This window comes from Euprymna scolopes, chromosome 14, assembly GCF_053919585.1.
Source record: "Euprymna scolopes isolate OS-2025 chromosome 14, ASM5391958v1, whole genome shotgun sequence".
Lineage (NCBI taxonomy): Eukaryota > Metazoa > Mollusca > Cephalopoda > Sepiida > Sepiolidae > Euprymna > Euprymna scolopes.
In genome coordinates this window covers 96,354,837-96,381,654 of record NC_136495.1, presented here as the reverse complement: position 1 = coordinate 96,381,654, position 26,818 = coordinate 96,354,837, and the positions used below count along the sequence as shown (strand labels likewise).

Sequence of the window (26,818 nt, the reverse complement as noted above, 5' to 3'; positions counted from 1 at the left end):
GGTATCAGATTTGTTCTTTAAAAAGTAAACCATTATTAAACCTGAATGGTCATCTACGAAATTCAACACATATCTATAATGTTCTCTGGCCATCGGTTCTACGGGACCGTTCAAGTCACAATGCACCATTGATAGGAGTTTTTTAGCCTTTTTGTCTGGTATCTTGCTTTGATAGTTTGTCATTTTTCTTTGCGTACAGACGTCGCAGTTGAAGGTTTTTGATGTTTGTATTTGCATTCCATCAACTACAGTCGGCAACTTTTTGATATCAGGAATATTGCAGTGTCCAAGAATTTTATGCCATGTCTGTAGATCATGGCAGGCGGTTTTCGATGGGACTACGCTATTTAAATAATATAGTCTTCCATTTTCTTTAATGTTGAATACAGTTTCATTCGGGTATACCAGTTTTGATTTATTGGGGCTAAAGTTTATATTTGCACCTTGTTTTGTGGCAGCTTGTACTGAAAATATATTTTGTTTAAATTTTGGGATTAGAAGAGAGTTTTCTAGAATACAGAAACACAGTTCACCTTTATTGCGAGATTTTCGCATTGCCTCTTTTCAAAACGATATCATTGACTCGACTCCCGTCAGCTAGTTCTACAAAATGATTTTGTGGCCCAAAGTTGGGATCAAAATTGATAAAATCAGATTCCTTTGTAATCACATGTGCCGTGGCCCCACAATTGACAAGAAAATTATTATTGTTTGTTGAAGCATCAAATGTACACGAAAATAAAAATGTATGTTCGCTAACAGAGCTCTCTACATTTTTAATGTAGTCGCCATTTTGAGTCCTGTATCTACATTGGAAACTCTTGTGATTAGGTCAGTTCAGTGTATAAAGAAATAATTTTGGGTTTTCCTTTCGATAAATAATGCTCTCTCAATATGTTTAATGCTTTGCAGCCGTCGTCCAGGGCTTCTCTCATTACCAGTGATAGACTTCGGTCATCTAAACACTGCATTAATTCTGCAAAGACAGTTGCGTTCTTTTCAATGAAGTAGGGGTCATTTCTGTTTTCAGGTTGTGTTTGTAGTACTTTGTGTAGCTTTTGGATTCGTAGATATCCCAGAAATTTAACTTGCCACAATTCGAATCTTGATTCGGATCCATCGAAAGAAAGACGCACGCTGGGCGCATAACCTCTAGAAGTGTAAGCCATTTTGAGTTTCAGAACAGTTTCAGATGGTTCGCTGTTACACACAAGTCCTGGGAGGTGGCTTGTTTGTAGTAGACAGTTCCACAGAAGAAAATATTCTTACCGTGTCGAAACCCGGGAAAAGAACATGTGAAATTGCCCCAGAAAAGGTTAAAATTTTATGAAGCAATTCTGGTTTCTGATTGGTTGGTAGCAGAACGTGAATTAATTTGATTCGTCAGTTCTTAGCAGCATTGTTTATAAATAGAATCTTCTGTGTGGGATCATACCCCATTAATCTTAAAATATTGCAACAAAATCCCTAACCATCAACTGTGTATCAAATGGAGACCATAGTACTTATTTTGTTATACCTTATCATAACAAAGGTCCATACAAAATTTCAGCCAGATTGGTCCAGTAGTTAAAAAGAAAAAAAAGAAAAAAAAAAAGAGAACTTAAATACTAATCCTTATTAATCCCTAACAATGCATCGAATGGATACTGTAATACTTTTGCTGCATCTTATGACAAAGTTCAAACAGATTTTCCATGTTCATTTTCAAGAACTTTTCTTTTTTTTTTTAAGGTTTTCTCCAGACAAAATTAAAGTTTTCTAAACAAAATTTGATACGTAAACAATAATTAAACCAAAAAACTTAATTAAGAAAAGTAATTTTCATTTATCTCTTTATTTCATGAAACAGTCTTAAAAGGTCCCACATGAAGTACTCTAACCCATATCAAAACTGGTCAACTATTTACTGTTTTTGTTCATTTTGTGTTTAGTGCCAACCATGTGCAACTTGAAAGCATTTTCACCCACTTTACTTAAAACAAATGCCTTTTTACACACACAACAATGTCTAAGAGAAATATAATATAGAATAGAATTTGGAAGGATTTATAAGATGACTTATGGTCTGTTGGGTTAATGCTGGTACATTGTACAGTAAATACATTTAATGCATTCGACAGATTGTGAATGTAAACAGATATTTATCACATTCCCCCATCATCAAACATGCTGCCATTCTTTTCCTTTTTCATCATTTATTCATGTCACCTTGCTTCAACTACCTCTGTTTCTCTCCTCACACTATTTAAAACATTCAATATGCAACCAACCAACAAAGTAAGCAGAATAATCAGTTTTAATCAGAGAGGCGGTAGCACTCTCTATATAGGGATGGCCCGTACACGCCTATATACGCCTACAAAACAAAACTATCCAAATCTCAACTAAAATCAACTTATAAGTTTCAAAAAGCACATATTCTTACAGAGAAGTGTCTTACGAATCCAGCGAGTGTCAGAACGTCGGTTAAAATGTCAAAAGAGAGCAGAAAAAAAAGGGTACAAAAATGGCCAATTGTTCTTCTTTCTTCTTTCTTTTGAGACGATGTATCTCGGTGTACAAACGGTCTCTGACAACAGTTCAAGCATCAATCGACTGCTCTTTACGTGGAGAAGTGCAGTGACCCATCGCTTTTTAGCTAACTCCATAATTAAATAAGATTACGTGTAATAACAAGTTTTAAACACTATATACCCAATGTAGACAGACCACTTCGAACACGGAACTTCTCTCAAAAGGGACAGCTCCAAATAATACACCGGATGCTCACAGACGTTCCAGTTTGCCAGTGGCCTATATTTCTTGGACGCTGAATATTTGAGGTGAACGTTAAGGTTTTTTCTTTAAACAGTAACCCACCAGCGTTAATGAAACCACGAAATCTTTATCTCAGTTGATCAAAATTGTTATAAGAGTAACCTATCAGCAAGTACGACGTCAAAAAACAATGTTATAAAAACAAATAATTCTTCAGATTTTGGACTGTAAAATATGTACAAAATGTCAATGCTGTGACCAGGATTCGAACCTAGGTTAGCACGGCCACAACGTGGGGTCCTAACCTCTAGACGATCACGGCTAACACTGACGTCTGTCGCTCTTGGCAGAAAGACACATGACTACTGTCAAACTATTGGAAAATAAGGAGGAAACTTAAAATTCTCACGCATGCGCAAAAATACACTATAGCAACCATTGTTAAATGCAGCTGAATCTCTTCGCTCGCTAAGAAAAGTAGATCAGACCAGTTCTTCTAAGAACTCACCAAACGCCAAAGGAAATAAGTTAAATTAACCGCAAAAGAAACTGCAAGAAAGTCATCTTCTAAGAACTCACTGGAAGCTGACCAAAAAGAATCAAAATCCAAGTGTGGCTACTATACACAATCTACTAATAAAAACAAGTAAGTTTTCTAAAATAAACTACAATAAATTAACCAAGTAACCTCACACTGTCATTGATTAGGACTTCATATAAAGATAACAACTACACTATTGGTGTATATACCGTTCCACACTTTAACTATCGGTGACGGGGCAGTATCTCAATTCTACGAGAGTTGTCTTGCTATAAGATAAGTGATATTATAGTAAGATACACATAAGTGTTATATGTTTACATTTAATAAAAAATGCCAAAGTCAGCACGTAGTAAAAAAGCTCAGAGAAATATAGACTATGAAAAAAACAAAGTCAAGGTATTATCTGAGCAAAAAGAATACTATCAGAAAAATGCTGAAATAATAAAAATTAAGTATCATGCAAATCCTGAGGCAAAGAAGGCTGCCTCACGTGCTGACTCAAAAGCACGGTATAACAGGGATTCCGAGGGAAAAAAAGCTGCCTCACGTGCTCTTTATAACAAAGAACCAGAAAAAAGAAGGCTGCCTCACGTGCTGACTCTAAAGCACGGTATAACAGGGATCCCAAGGGGAAAAAAGCTGCCTCATGCACAAACTATTATAAATATAAATATCAAAAACTGCCAAATCTTTGCCAAAACGCCAAAGAATGAACCAAGAAAAATTTAATAGTGAAGGTATGAACATTTTAGAACTTTATAATACTCTGTTTTATCAGAGAGGCAGTAGCACTCTCTATGTAATATAGAACCGATGGAGGACCAAGAGGCAACTCCTAAGGCCCAAAACCCAAAGACCTAAAACCCAGCAGGAAGCGACCTGCTACTAATGGAGGCGGCAATGAGCCGCCTCCTAAAAAAGACAATACTATCATGAATGTAAGTTTAAAAATAAGACTGTAAGTAAAAATACTAATTAACAAGAATAAAAAAAGCATTGGAAATGCAAAAGGATATAGGGATGGTATGCCAAAAAGTATACAAACAAGATAGCTATGAATGGCTAGGCACATGGAAATAGAATTGCATCCAAAGTATAGCCCTATAGCTTTTTACAACTGTAATGATGGCACGGAATGAAGATTGGAGAAAAGCTATAGGGCTATACTTTGGATGCAATTCTATTTCCATGTGCCTAGCCATTCATAGCTATCTTGTTTGTATACTTTTTGGCATACCATCCCTATATCCTTTTGCATTTCCAATGCTTTTTTATTCTTGTATTAGATAGATTTGGAAGGAGATTAAATATTTTATCTTATAAAATATGTTTTCTATAATCAACTCATTACTTCCTAGGCATTTCCACGTGTGGGAATAATCCTTACAATAATTTATTCATGAAAATCATTTCTTTTAATTGCAGAAGATCCCAATTTATAATCTTGTATGTTTCTTCAAAAGATCTTCCCAATCTAATAAAAACTTAACCAGCAGTGATAATGACATGTTATAGATATACTCTCAATATCCTATCATAGTTCTTCTTCACTTATTCATTTTTAATGGTTTTATCTCCGTTCCTTCTCCTGTTGATATATTCGATACTCAGTTTGTTTTTATCTAATTCATTTATGAATGCCTGCATTAATATTACTTATAATATTGCTTATTCTCTTATTGTCACTGTTGATTTAATATTAGAATGGGCTAATGTTCAAGAGAGATGGAGAAAAATTATGTCATTTAAATAATCTGTAACTATAATAGTGGATTAATCATAAGTTGACAAAAATTTTTTTTTTTTACTAAACAGACATTTTACATTGAAGAGCTGAGAATTTTAATACACAACTTTAGGAAAAAAAAGAAGCACTTACATAATAACCTCTTTTTATTATTGTATTTGGTTGAGCTTTAATTTCCGCCTGGAATTCAAGTGCTTTCAAAACTAAAAATAAAACAAATTTGTTAAAAAATTTTAATTTATTTCTTTAATACAAAATTAATGTGATATATAATAAAACATTTTCCAATTCTTATTTAGAATTCGACTTAATTAAAAAAAAAAAAGAATACAAACAAATCTTTATTATGTATATATTTGTCACGGAATGAGGATATATTTCAAAAATCATGTAAATTGAGTACTTTTAACTCAGAAAATGATTTTTAGTGATTTTAAGAGTAAATTGTATCCATTAAAAGGCTGATTTTGATCTCAATAGTTCAAATTGAATTGGCTCCCCATTTATAAAAATAGCAGATCAAAAAATAGCATCTCGCTTCATAATAAAATTTAATTTTCTTAGTTTAAAAAAAAAAAAAAAAATTGCATGTACATCTTAAAGATTTATTTGTATTTTCTGTATTTTTGTTTGTTTTAATTAAGTTGAACTATAAATAAGAATCCCTTTTCTGTTCAGAATGCATGCACAATAATTTGAATTCCCCGACTATCCAACAACCAGAAAGTTGTATGTATGACAACTGATTTGCCTCCACCTTAGAGCCGACTCCCTCCCAAATTTCCCTATGCTGAGTGGTCACACTTGATGATCTGAAAATCACCCCTTCTTATGTCCGCAATATCATAAAAATCTCAGACACCTCCAAGGTATGTGGGCCTGATCTCATCCCTGCTATATAGTGTAGTAATCATTAATGGTGCAAATTGGGTAGAATTTGATTATTTATGAGGACGGCTCAACAAGAACTTGTTTACATTGGATTTGAAGGCTACTATGTTGTATTCAACAGGGAAGCAGGCGGGCAGTTCTGGGAAAGAAACCTTGTTCATGGAATCTGCATTTAGATTTAGGCACAGATAAAGAGTGGGGGGAAATTGTATATAGTGGTTGTAGCTAGTCAAGTGTTTTTGTGAAAGGCAAGGGAGGGGGGCATAGATTGGGAGTTTATTCGAGCAATTGCCATAAAAATAATGATGAAGCAGAGACAGAATCACAACATCACTTCTGTGGGAAGGAGGTTGCAAGGAAGAGAAAAGGGCATCACTTACTAGGTTTCGAAGCTGGTTTTGAACTCTATCAAGGCTGGATAAGGTGCGCTGAGCAGCTCCTTCCCAGATGTACCTGGCTCTTATACAAACAGAAGATTGCATCAGCAGCGAGATACCTCCTGGAACGATAGAGTGATCCAACCATTTTTCCAGCGATCTTGGCAACAGATTTGATGTTTGCGTTCCATTCCAGATCAGGAGTGAAGGTCAATCCCAGAAGCTTGTCAAGACATTGCGCTTTCCCAAGACGAGAGTCATTCATTTAGATTGGAGCATGAGGGGGGGGGGGGGGTCAGAGTAATTATGATGAAAGGAGAGAAGCTTGGTTTTCGATGCATTAAAATTAACCAGCCACCCTTTTCCCCCATTGCACCACATTTTCCAGATCAGAAGAGAATCAGAAAGATCTCTACATTAATTACAGATTATTACTTGGTCTTTACTATTTATTTGTAACAAATACTAAAACATTTTTTTCAAATTCTTATTTCATAAAATAATTATATACAAAAATTCCAACAAAAACCTAACAGCCAGCCATGGTTCTCCCCAGAATGTGCTGCTGCTATCGCGCACAGAAATCACTTTTTCCATAGCTACCAATGTAATAGATGCACTGAGACTAAAGCTGCTTTCAGGACTGCCAGCAACCACTGTAAAAGAGTAGTAAAAAAATGCAAGAGAGCTATATGCCCAGTCTGTTAAATCCAAGGTAGCTGATCAGCGGCTTGGTTCCCACCAGTTTTGGCAAATAACAAATAAGATCCTGAACAGAAGTGTGCGTTCTATCCCAACCATTATCAATGGACCAGAGGTCATCTCGTCAGCGTCAGACAAGGCCAAACTATTTGCAAAGAACTTTGCAGCTAATTCTACCCTATGCGACGAAGGCCATCAACTCCCCATATTTCCTCCTATAACACAGAACAAGCTAGGTAACATACAAATATCCGTGCATGAGGTCGCCAAGCTAATCAAGAACCTAGATTCCAGTAAAGCAACTGGCCCTGATGGCATCCCAATTATAGTGTTAAAAAAGCTTCAACCAGAACTTGCTCCCATACTTACGAAACTGTTTAAGCGCCGCCTTAAGGAGAAGTGCTTTCCGACTCCCTGGAAGACCTCATCAGTTTGCCCTGTATTTAAGAATTCAGGTGATAAGTCATCTCCCTCTCAGTACAGACCAATAAGTCTCCTCTGTGTTATGAGTAAGTTGCTGGAATCAATATTAAATAGAGAAATAGTCAACCACCTCAGCAGTGACACACAATATGGTTTCCGCTCTGCAAGATCTACCGCAGATGTGCTGACGGTTATATCCCACAGGATTAGTGAATCTCTTGACAAAGGTTTCCTTTCTAGGGCAATTGCTCTTGACATATCAAAGGCCTTCGACAAGGTATGGCATAAGGGTCTACTTCACAAGATTTCCAGCTACGGTATAACTGGAAATGTTTTCTCAATCATTAAATCATTTCTCTCCGATAGGCTCATAAGAGTAGTGGTAGATGGACAAAAATCAGAGGCCTGCAATATAAATGCTGGAGTCCCTCAGGGGTCAATCCTAGGCCCAACTCTCTTCCTGATCTACATCAATGACCTCCCTAAACACTTACTTAAATCATTCGTTGACATCTGTGCTGATGACACGACCATCTACGGCAACACATCAAAGGCTGTAAATGACAAAGTTCTCTCTGATTCTCTCTCCTCTGATCTCGAGCGCGTGGTTCAGTGGGGGAAGATGTGGCTGGTTACCTTTAATGCATCTAAAACCAAACTCCTATCCTTACATCATCAACGCTCTGATCCCCATCTGGCATCAATTGTGATGGATGGCTCTCGTCTGGGTGAGGCCCCGTGTTTTGACAAGCTTCTGGGTTTGACCTTTACTCCTGATCTAAAATGGAACACGTACATCAAGTCTGTTGCCAAGGTCGCTGGAAAGATGGTGGGATCCTTCTACCGCTCCAGAAGATATCTCACTACTGATGCAATTCTCTATCTATATAAAAGCCAAGTACGTCCAAGGATGGAATACTGTTGCCATATCTGGGCAGGAGCTGCTAAAAACAGCCTATCCTGCCTTGACAGAGTACAAAATAGACTTTGTGGCTTAGTGGGGGATGCCCTTTTCTCTACCCTGCAGCCTCTCTCCCACAGAAGAGACGTTGCGAGCCTATCCTTGTTTTATCGTTATTTCCATCGCAGGTGCTCGTCTGAACTCCAATCTCTGGTCCCCCTTCGCCAATCTTTCACAAAAAACACCCATCTAGCTGAATCCACTGTGAAAAATTTCCCCCACTCTATATCTGTGCCTAAATCAAAACGCGGATTCCATGAACAAAGCTTCTTTCTTAGAACTGCACGCCTGTGGAACTCTGTTCCGTCTGCCTGCTTCCCACCAGACTACAACTTGGATGTCTTCAAGTCCAATGTTAACAAATTCCTAATGAACCGCCCCCTTAAGTAAACACTTCATCAAATCTCCACACTAACGTAATGTACTTGCAATAACCCTTATCCCTGAGTGGCTTCCGGGCCTTGATAAGTGGTGATCAATGTGTAAAAAAAATAATAAAATTTTTAATTTAATTTCTTCGTAAGCAAATTATTATCATTATTTTTTACTTCTGGGCAATATAATGCATCTTTTTGTAAAGTTAGTAGTGAATAAATAAAAAATAATGTGTAAGTTATGTAAAGACGAGAAATATAGACACAAAAGAAAAAAGAATTGCACTATTTCATTAATATTAAAAGAAAAATTTGAGGAAAAGCATAAATTCAGATAGAAAATTAACCAAACCACATTGTAGAAGTTTAAGAAAATAAAGAAATTATACAATGGTGGTTATTCATCAACTGCATTGTTATTGTAATGACTCAAGTCAGACAAACTTAGAAAAAAAAATGCAGCTGTTTATTTGTCACAGTTTGATGGTTTCAAATAAAAGATGCGATAAAGGAAGTGAAATAGTAATAAGTTTACTGCTATAAATAATGACTGTTGTAACAAGGTTTTTATTCTGCCAAGTCCTAAAAAGTAGACTTTCCATTATTTCACATGCAAGCACTAAATCATTGGCGCATATCTCTGTATTAATAAAGCTAGGAGACACTTTCACATGTGATTTCTTGTCACAATGAAAATTGAATTAATATTTTATTTATTAAAACTTTAAAATCCTATTTAAAAAAAATACAAAATTAAATCCATCAAAATGCATTGTTTGTTTGTTTTTTTTTTCAAAATCAAGTCAGGTATTTTAATCTTTTGTTAATAACTGAAAAAAAAAAAAAAATATATATATATATATATTATTCTTTGAAATTTAAAAATAATTTTGAAGCCTGTTGACTAAAAAGTTATTTCTGGCTTTAAAAATTCTTAACAAATCAACAAATCCTATGTATACAAATTTATGCCCTCTCCAGTGACATATTTTTGCTTGGCTGGCAAGATAACATGATTATGAACAAACTAGATACACTGATCAGCAAAGAACAAGGTAATGATGGAGAGGATGATATCCCATAAGGGTGAAATCCCATATTTGTTGAAAGTGCAGAAATCCTACTGGTGATGAGTGAGGACAGTAGGTGGACTTGTTATTTAGAGGGAAAAATAGGAACTACTTCCTCTAAAGATGGTTGCAATTGTGATGATGTTGCTCCTAGGATGAAATGTAGGATTTTATTATAATGACTAAATGTGTTTAAAAAGGCATTCTAAAGTTACATAAGATAGTAAGATAGTGACTAATAGTCTAGACATAATAAATTTGTATGTGGCATCTGTTGTTGCAAACTTACGGCACTTTGGTTCAGAGGGGAATTTGTGCAATCAAAATTATTATATAGGAGATATAAAATACTTAAAATATTTCAAATCTAGGCAATTCCGAGTAAATAAACTAATATGATTGGCATTTTTTTTTTTCAAGTTTATAATTCATTTAAATTTTCATACAGTCTACAGGTTTTTAGTAAAAATAATAATTCTTGCCAATACAAAAATACTAGCATAGATATAACAGAAAAATCATATGTAATATTGTTCTATCAAAATATACTGAGCACTGTGTTTACAAAGACTACTACCTCAACTCTTCTTGAAAGATTGCTGAATATTACGAGGAAATCAATCTTTTGAAAAAATATTTATAAAAGCTTATTACCTGATTTTTCATCAGGATAATTAATGACAGTAAATTTGTGATGCTCTCCAGTGAAGTTCAATGAAAACATATTAATAGCCATATTAAATATCTTATACTTTATTTTGAGTTCTTCAAAAGAAAGTTTTGTAGAAAATTCTGGTTCGATGACTATCAGATTTGCTGGTATACAATGGCTGAAAGTACAGTTATCTCTGAAAAATAAATAAAAATACAAATAAACATTTTTCAGACAAATATTTTCTACAATATAAAAAAAAATAAAATAAATTTCAAGATGACTGGTTAGTGAATCATTCACCTTGAAATTTATTTTTTATTTATTTATTTATTTTTTTTAAATAATTAAGCTTTGGTGTATTTCATTTGTAAAAATAATTAAAAGCCTCAATAAAAAAATTCAATACATAGTTTTACAGGTGAATGAATTTTCCATGTTTAAGACTTGTTGAAATTCATTGAAAGTACAGAAAACTGGCATTGGGCCCAACACAAAGCGACAATGAAACAATTACACAATCATGGTAAATCCTACAAGTTTTTATCACATTTTTGAATTTTTGAGATGAGGATTGATTACACATATTTCGAATGTTCTCAGATTGAGTATTATTTTCACAATGCTTTGGTCGATGTAACCCTGGACCTTCTTTAGGTGTATTTTGTTGAACTCTGAAATATTTCTGCCAGTACATCTAAAAAAGATAGGTTACATCAACCAAAACAGTGAAAATAATACTCAAGATGAGAACAGAAGAATTAAAATCCTACAAGTTTTTATTTTTATAAATGTGATACTATGAGAGCCAACCTTCCCTCTCATCCTATTCCCTGAGCAGTACCACCCTGCGTCATGCTACAATATAGCTCAACTCTCGTAGTAGACCACAGGATTTATGTTAAACCTACAAGTGATTAGATAAAGCAGTTTTGAGCAGACAATCTTGCAGTCATTTGTTCAACATAAAAAATACTGAAGCATTTCAGTCAGGTTGAATAGATACATCTTATTTTAAATGGGTCTCTAAGAGATGCTTGGTCTACAAGTCAGTAGAATCTTCACTCTTAAAATGCGTCAAATTCAATTGCTGCATTTTAAGAATAGTGTTTATAATGTTTTTGTTATCTTAAGATTTGAAAATAAATGTAAATTTTTACATGGAAAGTTTTAAAATATTTTTTTTTCACATAAATACTTTGTTTATATTAATCATGCCGATATATAGAAGGAGCCAGATTCCAAATCTTAAAGAAATATGTTCATTGGTTTTGTAGTTATAGTGTAGGAGATAACATACAGAATATTATCATGAATCAATAATAACTATTTGCTAATGCATGCGCATACACTAACTCTATTTAAACAATTAGAGAATTTTAGTCATATCTCTAACACTTTGACTCTTAAAGTGAAAATGAATATTGAGAAATTAATAGAATTTTTTTTTTCTCCTGAAACTAGTATATTTTACTTTTTTTTAAATTGGCATCTTGGATTTAGGAGTTCTTGCTGTAAAAAAAAAAAAAATAAAAAAAATAAAGAAAAATAAAAAAGAAAAAAAAAAGAAAAAAAAAAAAGAAAAAAAAGAAAAAAAGAAAAAAAAAAAAAGAAAAAAAAGAAAAAAAAAAAAAAAAAAGAAAAAAAAGAAAAAAAAAAGAAAAAAAAGAAAAAAAAAGAAAAAAGAAAAAAAAAGAAAAAAAAAAGAAAAAAAAAGAAAAAAAAAGAAAAGAAAAAAAAGACAAACAAACATGCCCTTCATTAACTCCAACACTAATCCAAAGTCCATACAATAAAGTATAAGACGAACATATATATATATTAGGTTGAGAAGAAAGTTCTTGTGGAATTTTTTAATTTTGATTCCAAATGATGTATTTTCAAATAAATTTCCATTATAACACCTTTACTTGATATATCATTTTAAAGAGCGTTTTTTATTTTATCTAATTAAATTATAATTGTTTTAAAACAATTATGTTTTATTTTCAGAATGTTGAATATAAGATGGAAAAAAAAAAAAAAAAAAAGCAAATTCGCACAATTTTATTTCAATTCAAGCTAGGCAGAAAAGCTGCTGAAATCAACAAAGCGTTTGGCCCAGGACCCACTACTGAACACACAGCACAATGGTGGTTTAAGAAATTTCATAGAAGCAATGAGAGTCTTGAAGATAATGAGCATAGTAGTTAGCCATCGGAGGACGATAACCATCAATTAAGAGCCTTAGTCGAAACCAATCCCTATACAACTTTTTGAGAACTTGCTAAATGGGTACTTTATGAATTGAATGACAACCAAAAGAAACGTCATTATGAAGTGTCATCTTCTTTTACGCAACAAGAATGACCTGTTTCTTGACTTGATTGTGACGTGATAAAAAGTGGGTTCTATACGATATCTGGTAATGCTCAGCTCAATGGTTAGATGCCAACAAAGCTCCACGGCACTTCTCAAAGCCAGAGTTGCACCAAAAGAAGGTCATACTGTTTGTGACTGGTCTCATCCATTACAGTTTTTGAATGCAGGTGAAACCATTATGGCGGAAAAGTACTGTCAAAATAATAGTTAAATGCATCAAAAACTTTGACACCAACACTCAGCATCAGTCAACAAAAAAGGCTCAATTCTCCTCCACAACAATACCTGACTGCACGTTGCAAAACCAACGTTGCAGAAGTTGAACGAAACTATGCCTCATCTGCCATACCCTCCAAACTTCTCACCTACCGAATGCCACTTTTTCAAGCATCTCAACAACTTTCTGCGTGAGAAATGCTTCAAAAACCAAAGTAATATAAAAAATGTCTTCAGTGACTTCATTGCCACCAGAACACAAGATTTTTATGTTATTGACATAAATACAACAGTTTTGCGTTGGCAAAAGTGTGTTGATTCTGATGGTGCTTATTTTGATCAATAAATTTTTGTTTGAGCCAAGATATGTTCATCTGAATTTAAAAGTTAAACACTGCAAGAATTTTGTCAATCTCACATATATCCTTGCTCCATGAGAATAGAGTTTTCTGAATAGAGATGCTCATTATATATTAAAGGAATTAAGCTTTTAAGGGCTTTTTTTTTTTTTGGTTTCATGTATATAAGAAAGAAAAAGGTAGCAGTCTCAGCCAAATAAAAAAAAAAAAGATTTAAAAAAAAAATGGAGGGTTTTGTAGATAACTTTTTTTCTCTTTAAAAAGATGAAATTTCTGCTAATTAGACGAAAACTCCTATTTCTGATTATACAAAATTACTTGAGTCTTAAATTTTTATTTATACAACTATTTATCGCATTATTGAAAACAAGAAACAATCCTAATTTTGAGTAGTATAATTTTAGAAAATTTAAATATGTATTTCTGCACATACTAATAAAAAAAAGTTAAATAAAAATTAAAAATAATAGCCATCAGCCTACAAGATATATTTATGACTTTAGAAGCATGGCAAATCTAACATACCTGATACCATTAATTTGTTTTTTCAAATCCATTTCAATGTGTCGTATCTGTAAGAGAAGACTTGGATCAGATCCATTAACCCAAGTATATACTGCATCTATTGGAATTGGAGAACATAACCTATAATAAAAACAAAAAAAAAAAATAATAAAATCATCTTAGTTTTGGATAGCTGAAATATGAATGCATACAGTGTGTATAAAAGAAATATATACGTATATGTTGACGAGTAGGAGTACCAAGCACAGAACAGAACATAATACTCTTTATAGAAGTGCAGTGCAATTGAACACCAAAGAAAAAAAAAAAAAAAAAAAAAATTGACCATTATAGTGAAAACTGAACATAAAAATTACTTATGGTCTGATATTAGTGAGTAGATATACACATATATATACAGATACTATATAACAAGAAAACTCCACTTTAAAATAAACTTTCCCTAATTTAATAGTATTTATTTGGATTTTATTTCTAAAATGTTGACACAAATTTTTACTGGACATAAAGAATATGATTTTCAAGATATTTTCCATATTTTCAAGGAGAAATAAAGCCTTTTCAAGACAAAAGTTTACTGACACAGTTCTGCCCACAGTATATTGTACTTTACTTAACACAAATTCTTATCTTCATGAAAACAGTGATTACATTTCCATTCTTTTTTTCTTTTTTCAGAATATGGACAATTTTGAACCTCCATCTATATATATAAAAGCGAAAATGTATGTATGTATGTATGTATGTATGAGTGTATGTTTGTGTGTCTGCTAAAAACTTGCAACAGACACGACAAAAATTCACAAACTCGGTATCATATCGAAGCTTCATCCTTCGCTCGAAAAATATCGAAAAATTGGTCAAAGACGTTCATTTTTTGACCCCGAAATCGACAATTTTCGACGGGGGGGGGGGGGGGGAGTCAACAAAAATGGTCTTCTCGTAACGACAGCCGGTTCTATGCATGAGCCAGATTACGTCATGACCTGATTTATTCTAAATAGTTTAAAAACTGAACAAATTTCATGTACGTCGTGTTAGGTCAGTTGATTAGTGCGTTGGTTCATTATCTAAACGTTTTGGGTTCGAATCGTGGTGCGAGATGTCTTCATTTTTTTTTTTTTTTTTTTTTGATTTTTTTAATTTAAATATTGAATCAGTGTTATTTAAGCCATTTTTCACGTAACATTCGTCTTTTTATTTTTTTTATTTCGCTTATCCCCCCCCCCCCGACCACACACCCAAAAACACCCGGGTACCCACCGAGTTTTTAAATTTTAATATCGAAACAGGCTTATTTAAGCCATTTTTCATGTGTTCGTTTTTCTGTTTTTATCGTTTGTTTGCCTTACTTTAGTTTTTTTTTTTTTTTTTTGATGTTTTGATTACCCCCCCTTCCCGCTTAAGTTTTAACGTTTTCTTTTTTTACTTTGCTTATAACAAACAAACCTGGTCATTGACGTCGTCATCGCAACGCTCGACGACTTCCGGGCGTGCACCTGTCAATTTGGTTCTTAATTAAATTCAAACATCTTTCAGTAACTCATTCTGGCTGGCTGATTTTATTTTCAAACTTCGCCTCAGGGCTTCCGGTTGGATTCTACCCCCCCCCCCAACCCCCGGGTTCTTTTTTATTTAATACCACACACACCTACATACACCCGGGCAACGCCGGGTACCCCCGCTAGTATAATATAAAGCTGAATGTCTGTGTGTGTATGTGTGTGTGTTTCTGGCCACGAATAGGCTCCTATATTGTTGACTATTTTAAAAAACTGATTACATATAATGATAGAAGATGTATCGAGACACAGGAATGGGTATGTTTGATCTGGCAGAACAGTGGTTCATTAAAATTGTGGGGGTCTGCGTTCGCGCCTGGTCCACAAAGTACGGAAATAAAAAATTAAAAAAAAAAAACGTTTACAAGTGTTTTTGATGTAGATGTACATAATACTTTGATAAGTATGTTTTAACTTAAATAGGGATGGTATAATAAAATTGTGGGGTCTGCGTTCACGCCTGGTTTCCATAGAATGGAAAAAGGCATAAACTTTAATAAAGACTTTTCATATCTATCTGCATAAGTATACTTTGATAATTATGTTTCAGTTTGAAGAAATATGGTATAATAAAATTATGGGGGTGTTCGTTCGCACCTGACCTCCATAGAATGTAAATATGTCACAAAGTTTAACAAGGTTTTTTAATATAGATCCACAGAATATTGTGATAAGTGTTTCAGCATGAACAGGTATGGTATAATAAATTATGGGGTTTATCTATTTTATTTTGACTTTCATCATATTCTATTTTGGTTTTGATACCCCCAAATTTGAAGCTATCTCATTACAACCCTTCTTTTTCATAACCTATCATACTTTCATAAATCAGAGTCCATTTCTGTAGGCCGTTTTTGAACCCAGTCAACGACGGGCACTTTTGCTAGTCTATATATATAAAAGCAAAAATGTGTGTATATATGTTTGTATGTGTGTGTGTTTGTGTGTCCGCTAAAAACTTTCGTCAGACAACGAAAATTCACAATGTGTTCGCTTTTTGTGTAGGTCTTCAAATAGCTTTTTCCGGTGGATTCTCGAGGCCGTCGCTCATTTTTAAAACTTTTTATATCACGTCTAAATGATAATATCTATGACTTAACAATGGTGGTTGCCTCTCTATTTAATTTGTCCGATTTTGAAACGTTAATTATTCAACATTTTCGGATCTGCACGTGTTGCATTCGTTTTTCGGTATAAAAAAAAAAGCGAAACTTGATTCGAAATACTGGCCCATGGCCAGTGGTCTCTAGAAAGCTATGTAATGTTTGGTCAATGTCGGCTACGTCATATCAGACGGTTGCTTTCATTTCGAGACAAGACACTCCCCCTAATAAACAGGGAGTTGTTTTTTTTTCCAAAGTTAGTTAAAAACAAACAAACCGGTTTATTGGCTTCATTAAAAACTGTCCTGCAGAAAATGTTAACTGCTGAATAGCTATTGCTTACGATCGCCACATGTGCATTAAGCTTTTTCGCAACTGCTTCCCCAACTGTACTGACATGCAGAAGTTCAAGTGTAACGTGAGCTGACATCTTGCTGCCCAACTCCCTACATAGTACCCCTGTAGCTTATGTCCCTGATAGTAGCCCCTACATCAAAGTGGCAATGTGCCTTGCTTGGGGTGGAAATGTAATAAAAAAAAAATTAAAAAAAACAATGCCTTTTGCTTTTTTTTTAATTTTTTTTTTTTTTTACATGAGCATTTTACGAATTACTCTTTTCTGTATTTGATTTTTTTTCCCTTACATTTTCTATATATAACTTTTTAAAGAATTCTAATATAAACAAAATGATATAAAACCCAAAATAATAAAAAACGATGTACGATTTTAGCATTCCTAATTGTTTAAAGTGATTATTTTGATTGTATTTTCATTGCAAGTTGGAATTGTTTACATACAAAACATTTATTAAAATATTTTCGTTACCCAAGTTGTGCGTGATTAAAACAATTGGGCCACTGTGATAGAAATGATACGAGATACTTGAATGTGGAACTTTGATCATGCAGTGAATAGAGTCAGGGATCCTTACCTCAGAGAGGTAGTGTGTCCATCTTATACAGTTGTATAATTACAACTGTATCTGGAGCAAAATTTTTAGTAGAGTTAAGTAAACGGATAACATAAGTGTTTTTTAAAATGCTCAAATTGAACAAAAAATTTGTAAATAGAAGAGTATTGTTTTAAGTTTTTTTGACCCTATTATTAATATATAAATGAAATATCTTATTTGACTCAACAGATCATGGGTGTTCTAGTATATATTTTTTTTTCGTGCACATGTTAAAAAAAAAAAGACAACTATTAACTTGACAAAAGGGATGCACTGCACCTAAATAAAAGACATCAAGTAAATGAAAGCTAGCCTTTGTTTGAGATAAACTCAGCCATTAAATTAAAATAACGATCTGACTGTTAGCTGGAATAAAATCATGTTGATATATAAAAACAAACAGTAACAAAATATCTCTGCACTTAGCTTGACAATTCTCTGCAGGGATGAAACATAAACACACTTGCATAGCTTACTTGCCATATATATATATATATATATATATATATATATTATTTTATTGTAATACTTGAAAATATGATGCTCAGCTAAAAATAATTTATTTATATTTGAAAAATGAAAAATAACCATATTGAATATTTCATTAACATCTATAATTTATGATTTTTCATATAAATTATAGATATTAATGAAACATTTTATATTTGACATTTTAAAAATATTTTTTGATTAAAAAAAAAAAAAAAAAAAAGGAATAAATATGAATATAAGACTTTCATAACTAATTGATTATCTTCAATGCTGAACAATGCTTAACCCTGACCTGTTCTTTGATAATGTTTTTAGCAATTTTTTCCTTCAAATGCACAAATAATGCAATATATATATATATACATATATATATATATACATATATATATATATATATATATATATATATATATATATATATATATTAGCAGGGCGGCCAGCATTGCCCGGTTATAAGGTATGCTTAAATGTGATATTTTAATTGATGTGGATTTCGTATTTATTATATTATATTGGACCCAATATATAGTAATGATTTAAAAAAAAAAAATAAAAAAAAAATAAAAAAATAAAATAAAAATAAAAAAAAGACTTATGCGCCACCACCAAGAATCGAAATTAAAACATTTAGCTTACGATTTATTTTTGTCTCTTCCGTTAATGACTGAGCTATGAAGACACATTTGCTGCAAGGCTAAAAATTAAAACATGAACCAATAGCTACTACCTTATGCATGCATATTCGTAATGCTGACATTCGACCATCACCTAGCAAATTTCATTTTTTCTTTAATTTTCATACTTTTGTACTGATTTTCCCGGGCTAAAACCCAAATATAAAGTTTTGCATGGGTTCAAATACCTTATATATAAAGTTTCATGTCTGTAGACCAAAAACTTTAGGAGGAGTTTGGTAGGCAAAACTTTTAAACAAAAATATATACGTATACATAAACATATATAAAAAGAGTTTTGTGCTTACTATAATCTTTTTACGCAAATATTACGCATGTATAAATCATGCGGAATATCTGCATGAATAGAATTACATGTAATAGTTAACTAAAGATATTGATGGTTCTTCCTTTGTCAGGATAATTGATGAACAAAATATCTTTTTTATCACAAAAGCTAAAAGCTTGCCTTCTGATGTTTGCATCTTTGGTCGTCTTGGACAGCTTTCATTTGCTGCTGTCAACTCAGCTGACTGCCAATTTGACTCTGAAGTGGTAAATCCATATTGATGTGAAAACTTGTTTGTCTTGTGTTAAAACAGTTGCAAATAATGCTCTTAACACGTTTTTGATCGAAGCACCCACTTTTGACACAGCTTTCTCATTGACAAATGTCAATGCAAAATGGTAAATACATTGCCTTCTGATATCTTCAACTCTTCTATCTCACACAATTTAATTTACAATTACGAGTTTGGACTTTTTTTCGTTTTCTGAGACAACTGACTGCCAAATTTGGGAGACCTAAACATTTAGCATTCATTTGTGTCTGTATGATCATGTTTAAATTCAGCATTCCATCTTTTAACTGTTGTTTCTGATGGAACTGTCCAAATGATACCTATCAAGCCATTGTTTTGTTCAAATAGTATCTTTCCTCATGAAAAAAAAAAAAAAAATTTTTAAATTTCTTTTTTATTGCATCAACGTTCGTCGCATTCCACCTGTTTATCAATGATCACCATACGTAAGGGTCTGATATTGCTTCGACCGGTCGGTGGAATTGAGCTTCTGCTTGCCCTATAAAGTGGCTCATATAGGTTGTGCAAACTTATCGGTACTTGTGCATAATTTGAACTAAACGTAACTCAACGTCCGATCAGCGTTGCTCAGAACATTGCGTTAACTGCCGAGTTTCGCCGATTATGAAAGCATAGCAAACGCTGCTTAAAAAAAAAAAAAAAAAAAAAAAAAAAATCAAGGAAACATGTAAACATAATTTTAACACAAGAAATAAAAAAAAGAAACAATGACCTATTGTAACAAGTTTTGTTTTATTTTTTTTTTTTAAATTATAAGTTTTTTTTACTGTAATTTGTTTGTTTTTCTTTTGTCCAAAGAAAAGGTTCAAAACAAAACAGATAAGCAAAGTTTATTTATTTATTTTCTTAAAGTTTTTGTGGAACAATAAAACTTTTTTTCAAGAAAAAGATTAATAAATTATGTTTTTTTTTGGGGGGGGGGGTCTTAACATGGGGAGATTGGAGGTGAATTGTGTGCACATGTATCTCCACCCACATACATTCTTCTCAGATCTTCTTTTGGCGAGGATGCACTTATCGCCATAGGAAACACAGTTTTTTGTTTTTGTTTTGCTGGTGTTTTCTTTTTTTTCCAGCAATTAATTTTTTTTTTTACTTGACAATATGAGACCGCTTGTTCCAGTGTCATCAAATATTTTTCCAAACTAGAGATATTCATTTTTTTTCTTTACAGTTTTCAGAAAAGGGCTGTTACAGGTGTGTGCTGCTTAATGCATTTAATGATTTTTATTTCCTTCTAATTTTTGATTCGAAAAGTTTGTTGTCTGATCGACGTCTTATGTCACATTCCAAGCGCATGATGTCATGTTCCGAGCAAACCAAGTTACATCTGGTTCAAATTATGCCCAAGTACCAACTTATCACTTTTGCCGATCAAGTTCTTCCCATGCATCCCCATCATTACATCTGGTTTCCCAAAATTAGGAAGGCATGAAAAGCACTGGCTTCGGCATGATCCTTAATGTGTGTACACTTGCGGTTAGGAACCACTTGTGAATCAAATATCCCCATATAACTCCTATGAACATGCGGCTTTAGCTGGATACAATTACTGCTATGGTGTCCGCAGGGGCCCGATGTACTCGCCATCCCAGTGATACGAGTGTCAATTATGCAAGCTAGGCTTTTTCATTGTGGGGATGTATATCACATCACCTACTGGAACGTAAGGACTATGATCACATGAAGCCCAAAATGCTCACCATGCTCTTGCTCTATGAGTATAAGATAGACACACTACCTCTTTGAGGTAAGGATCTCTGACTCTATTCACTGCATGATAAAAGTTCCACATTCAAATATCTCATATCATTTCTATCACAGTGGCCCAACTGGCCAACATGGTGTAGCCCTCACACCGAGTGAGAAAGCCCATACCATCATACTTTCTTGGGAACCCATCTCTCCTCAATTGGCTTGGATTTGTCTAAGGGCCATCACTCACAACATCTGTCATCATCCCGACTTTTGACTGATGATCAATTGAAGGATTTTTTTATAATACCCTCCAGTCACCATAATCTCATAAGTAACTGGAATGCTCATGCTAAACAGTTGGAAATGACTTGCATACCATACATTACAACCATGTAATCCCTACAGCCACCTACCTTGAAAGTGCTGACAGTTATATGGAATAAGTCAAAGAGAGTGGCAACCTTGGTTGAAATGAATGTCCCTAATGATGGAGGTTTGAACAGAGTTGAAAGGGAAAAACAGACCAAATATTAAGGTCTTATGAAAAGAAACTGGAATCTTAGGGAGATATCAATCATACCAGTTATTATAGGTGCCACAGGACTTATGAAGAAGTCCTACCTAACTAATATTTCTGGTGAACCAAGTGCAAAAGATCCAGACAATTGCGCTTAAGGGAATAACGAGGATACTAAAAAAAAGCTCTCGGCTGCTTTCAATAAAAAGCAGGGCAATGTTGGTAGCAAGTTTGGCTACCCCGTACCCAGCATTACAATCTTCAAAGGAAGAAAATTAAAAAATAATAAATAAAAAAAAGAAAGTGCTAGAGACTCTTCCACTAATCACATGGTTGCTTCATTCACATTGTCTCTAGTACACAAATCTGGATGTAATACAAAATACTCCTCTTAACCAAGAAACAACACAGGAGAGTTCATCCAGGAAGCAATAGCTCCAGAACCACTCCAAGATTGGTGAAGATGCCTAGGAAGCCAGCTGAAGACGTGGTTACACTCCATCAAAGCCAACGTTGAACCTACCTTTGGTACACAATTCTATGGTGTTCGCCGTTGGTCCCGGGACTGGCTGTCTATAACTATTTTGGCCATGGCAGATTGTTGTATGTGGTCTGCATACATTTAAGATGTCGTGTGTTCTGGGAGGGGGGAGGGGCGGCCAGCTCAATCCATTCGGGGTGAATGCCGCCAAAACTCAAGTCAAGTATTTTCGATTTTATATCGGTTTTTGAAAACTGACCTAAATAAAAATAGATCTAATATTTACTCCTATAAATCTGTTTTTTTTTTTTTTTTTTTTTTTTGTGTATTGATATTCATATTAAAAACCCGTTTTTCTATTTATTTAAAAAGAAAATACAACTTTCTTATATACGGTCCATGGAATTGTATTTACTAGCAAAAGATCTAGCTAATTTGCATATTCTTTTAAACATTCATTTTAATTAATTTCCTATTAGATTTTTTGGTTTTATTATGGGATGATCATCTTTAGTTAACTATTACGTGTAATTATATTCATACAGATATTCTACATAATTTATACTTGCACAATATTTGCATAAAAAGTTTATAGTAAACACATTCCATATATATTCATGTATACTTATATATTTTTGTTTAAATATTTTGCCTGCCTAACTTCTCTTAGAGTTTTTGGTCTACAGACATGAAACTTCATATATAAGGTATTTGAACTCATGCAAAACTTTATATTTGGGTTTTAGCCCGGGAAAATCAGTACAAAAGTGTGAAAATTAAAAAAAAGATGAAATTTGCCAGGTGAAGGTCAAATGCTGGCATTACGAATATGCATGCATAAGGTAGTAGCTATTGGTTCATGTTTTATTTTTTAAGTTTGCAGCAAACATGTCTTCATAGCTAAGTCATTAACGGCAGAGGCAAAAATAAATCTTAAGCTAAACGTTTTGGTTTTGATTCTTGGTGGTAGCACACAAGTCATTTTTTTTTTTAACTTTTTAAAATCATTACTATATATTGGATCCAATATGATATAATAAATACGAAATCTGCATTAATCAAAATATCATATTTAAGCATATTTTATGACTGGGCAATGCTGGGCGCCCTGCTAGTTACTAAAAAAGGTGGAATGAAAGACGACTCACAATCTAGTACATTTGTTAGGTTAATTTATTTTCTAGTACAGTGAATTTGAGACTTACCTATTTTTAAATGATACTCCAGCCACATTATCTGTAAATGAACTGAACATGTTGATATACTGTACATAACTCCATTCCATAACTGTCTGAAAATTAAATGAATAAACAAAAATAAAGAAAAACTACATATCCAAGAGAAGTTTAGATTAATGAAAAATAAAATGTGAAGGTTTCTAATTACAAAAGTCAATCTGTGCACTTCTTGGCAATTTTTATCATATTTTAATATTGTTTGGTTATCTTTAATGGGAAATCAATCTTACTAGGTTTCCTCAGTAAAATCAGATCATACGGTATCACTGGTAGAATACTTAACATAATTAAATCCTTCTTAGATAAGAGAAAAATCCAGGTTGTCCTCGACGGTCGTACATCTAAACAATATGATATAAATGCGAGGGTGCCCAAGGGTTCTATCCTTGGACCTCTATTGTTCCTGATATTCATAAATGACCTCCCCGACAACATTGCCTCTGAGATGGGTATATATGCTGATGACACTACACTCTATGGCAGACACGACAGGAAGACGAATGAACACATTTCTAAAGAAATGGCAGAAACACTAGAGGAAGACCTCCAATCTGTAGTGGAATGGGGACAAAAGTGGTTGGTCGCGTTCAATGCTGCCAAGACTAAACTAGTTTCATTCAATAATTACAAGAAACCCTCTCTACCACCCATAGCAATGGCCAACGACTCTTTACCTGAGAGTCCATCTTTCAAACTCCTTGGCCTAATGTTCACAGGAAACATGAGTTGGAACAATTACATTGAAGGCATTGCCAGGGCCGCTGCAAGAAAGGTGGGCTCTCTCTACCGTGCTAGAAAACTACTAACACCCAAAAGTATCCTGTACCTCTATAAGGCCACCATTCGCCCATGTATGGAGTATTGCTGCCACATCTGGGCTGGTGCATCTGCTACTAGTCTCTCGCTCCTTGACAAGGTTCAAAAGAGAGTCGCAAACATGATAGGCTCTGAACTGGCATCTAAGCTTCAGCCTCTGTCCCATCGACGAAATGTTGCATCCTTCTGCCTTTTCTACAAGTATTTTAGTGGTGAATGCTCTGACGAACTGCAATCACATGTGCCCCCACGACGTGAGCACCCTCGACAAACCCGACAGGCTGCTAAATCCCATCCCCACACTGTAGAGATCCCTAGACGTAAAAGATCTTTTTACTCCAATAGTTTCTTCCCCAGAACCGCTAGACTCTAGAATTCCATTCCAGGTCCCTGCTTCCCCAACAGTACTGACATGCAGAAGTTCAAGTGTAACGTGAACCGACACCTTGCTGCCCAAATCCCTACATAGTACCCCAGTAGTTGTTGCCCCTGATAGTAGCCCCCTACACCAAAGTGGCAATTTGCCTTGTTTGGGGTAAAAAAAAAAAAAAAAAAAAAAGAGAACAGTTATTTTGACAGTAACTTTTTGGGAGATGGTTGTTTTGCTTTATAGCATTTCAATCATTTTGGGGTCATTTAATGCTCATATACGATCATCCAAATTAGGATTTTAGAAGTTTATTTTATCAAACCAACTATATCATGAATAAAGAAAAGCAGTTTTCATATTTTTATCACCCAGACAGTTATTTGAGTGAAAAGAAAACAAATTTCTTAAAAGCACAAAAAATGCATGTAAACCTATTGTGCCCTTGACTAAAAATATATTTAATTCGTCACTAAAAGTTGACAGACGGCTATGTGACTTGCTTACACTATTAATCAGATCATTGACACCAATTTATCTAAGAAGAAACCAGAGATATTAGTTTCTAAGCACCAGTCGAACAACATCAATAAAGAAAGAAAGGAAGGGGAAAACACCATTTATCAATTTACATATATTTGACTAAAAAAAAGATGCCCTGAAAAAAAGGGATTTTGAATGTTAAAATTTTAACTTTGGATAACTCGAGTTATTTTAGAATATTTTATTGTCAATGAGAACAAATGAAATTTTTTTTATTGACGCTCCACCCCAAACAAGGCACAGGGCCACTTAGTCATGAGGGACCAAATTTGCAGAGATACTATTTATGGAGTTGGGCAGTGTTAACTTATGAAAACTGAATTCAAACGGACCAGCAGTATTATAATCATCCATTCACTTGGAAAACAACCCAATAGTCTGACTAAGGAATGTGTAGCAGCCAATGGAATTGGAATTGCCTGATACTTATAAGACTTGCTTTCTTTTACATATCAACTTTTTATGCAAAAAGAAATCACGGTTTCCAAACTATTAAACTTTAATGTGGAATACCTTTACACTTACTTGCCAATGTAGTCGAAGTTAAAACCCCACTTTCTTTCATTGGTTTCATATGTTTAAATGTGATTTTTGCTCATTGGCTAAAAATAATATTTAGATTCCTTTTCCTATATTACCTTTTTATTTTTGTTTTTCTTTATAGAGTTTTCTCCTGTATTTTAATGTAAATAAATACACTGCTTATCAAAAATTTAAGATCACTTAAAAATCTTTAAAAAAAAAAAAAAAAACAACATTATTTAAGGATAGATTTTAAACTCTTCCGACTTAAGGTTATCAATACTACACTCGAAAAGGTTATGGAAACAAAAAGCTACATTCCAAAGATTTATTTTTTAAATTTACATTTTTATTAAATTAAGCTTTTTACACCTGATCAAGATATAAGACCAGAGACAAAAATTCTATTGAATTGTACAAAAAGTGTATGAAAACATTCAATAATAAAACTTAATAACTTCTACCTCCACTGCTTTTGATGACTTCAAAAATTCTTTAGAGCATGCTAGAAATAAGGGTTTCCATTAAGGTGTGGGGGATCCTGCTCCAGTTTCTGAAGATGGTTTCATGAAGTTCATTTTTTGTTGAATATTGTTTGCCATTTCGATAAATCTTTCTTGTCATCCATCCCCAAACATTTTCAATTGGGTTCAAGTTCGTTGAGCATGCAGGATGTCCCAAGAGATGGACTCCATTTTCTTGTAGAAAGCTCAAGGTCTGTCTTGCAGTGTGAATTGCAGCATTCTCCTGTTGGAATAACCATCCATCCTCACACAAACGATGACCCTTTATCACCAAAGATGCTTTTTGTAGCATGCTAACATAACCAGCTGCTGTCTGACGACCACCTGGCGCTCCATTGTCCCTCTGTAAGAAAAGGCACCCCATACCATTATGAACCCTCCACCACTATGACGTGTGGGAAAAATTTCAAGGGGCATGTTTTTGTCATGCCAATATCGCCGGAAGCCATCAGGACCATCTAAATTGAATTTTTTCTCATCAGAAAACAGGACTTTTTTCCACTTCTAAACGTCCCAGGTTTGGTATTCACAACCAAATCTGAAGCATTCCACTTTGTAACATGGAAGGAATTGAGGAATTTGTTTACGCTTTTTATTTACCATGCCTTTTTGTTGTAAGTGTCGTCTGATGGACTGCAATCAGCATCTGTAACCTCCTTAATTTGACTAAAAAAAAATCCTCTGTCATTCATAACAACCCATCTGATTCTACTACTCAATGCAGGAGAAATTGGGGGGGGGGGGCTATGAAAGGATTTTGCTTT

The 26,818-nt window shown here is 33.8% G+C and overlaps 1 protein-coding gene across 1 annotated transcript in view; it reads right to left on the bottom strand.

The window, feature by feature from the left end:
- LOC145293179 (N-acetylglucosamine-1-phosphotransferase subunits alpha/beta-like) overlaps positions 1-26,818 on the bottom strand; it is a 149,407-nt gene that overhangs the window by 83,286 nt on the left and 39,303 nt on the right. The window contains exons 2-5 of the mRNA XM_080139654.1: positions 23,250-23,335; positions 13,963-14,082; positions 10,504-10,697; positions 5,184-5,254 (exon numbers count right to left, since the gene is read on the bottom strand). Of these exons, the coding sequence (XP_079995780.1) occupies positions 5,184-5,254; positions 10,504-10,697; positions 13,963-14,082; positions 23,250-23,335 (471 nt within the window). The remainder of the gene's footprint in view (positions 1-5,183; positions 5,255-10,503; positions 10,698-13,962; positions 14,083-23,249; positions 23,336-26,818) is intronic.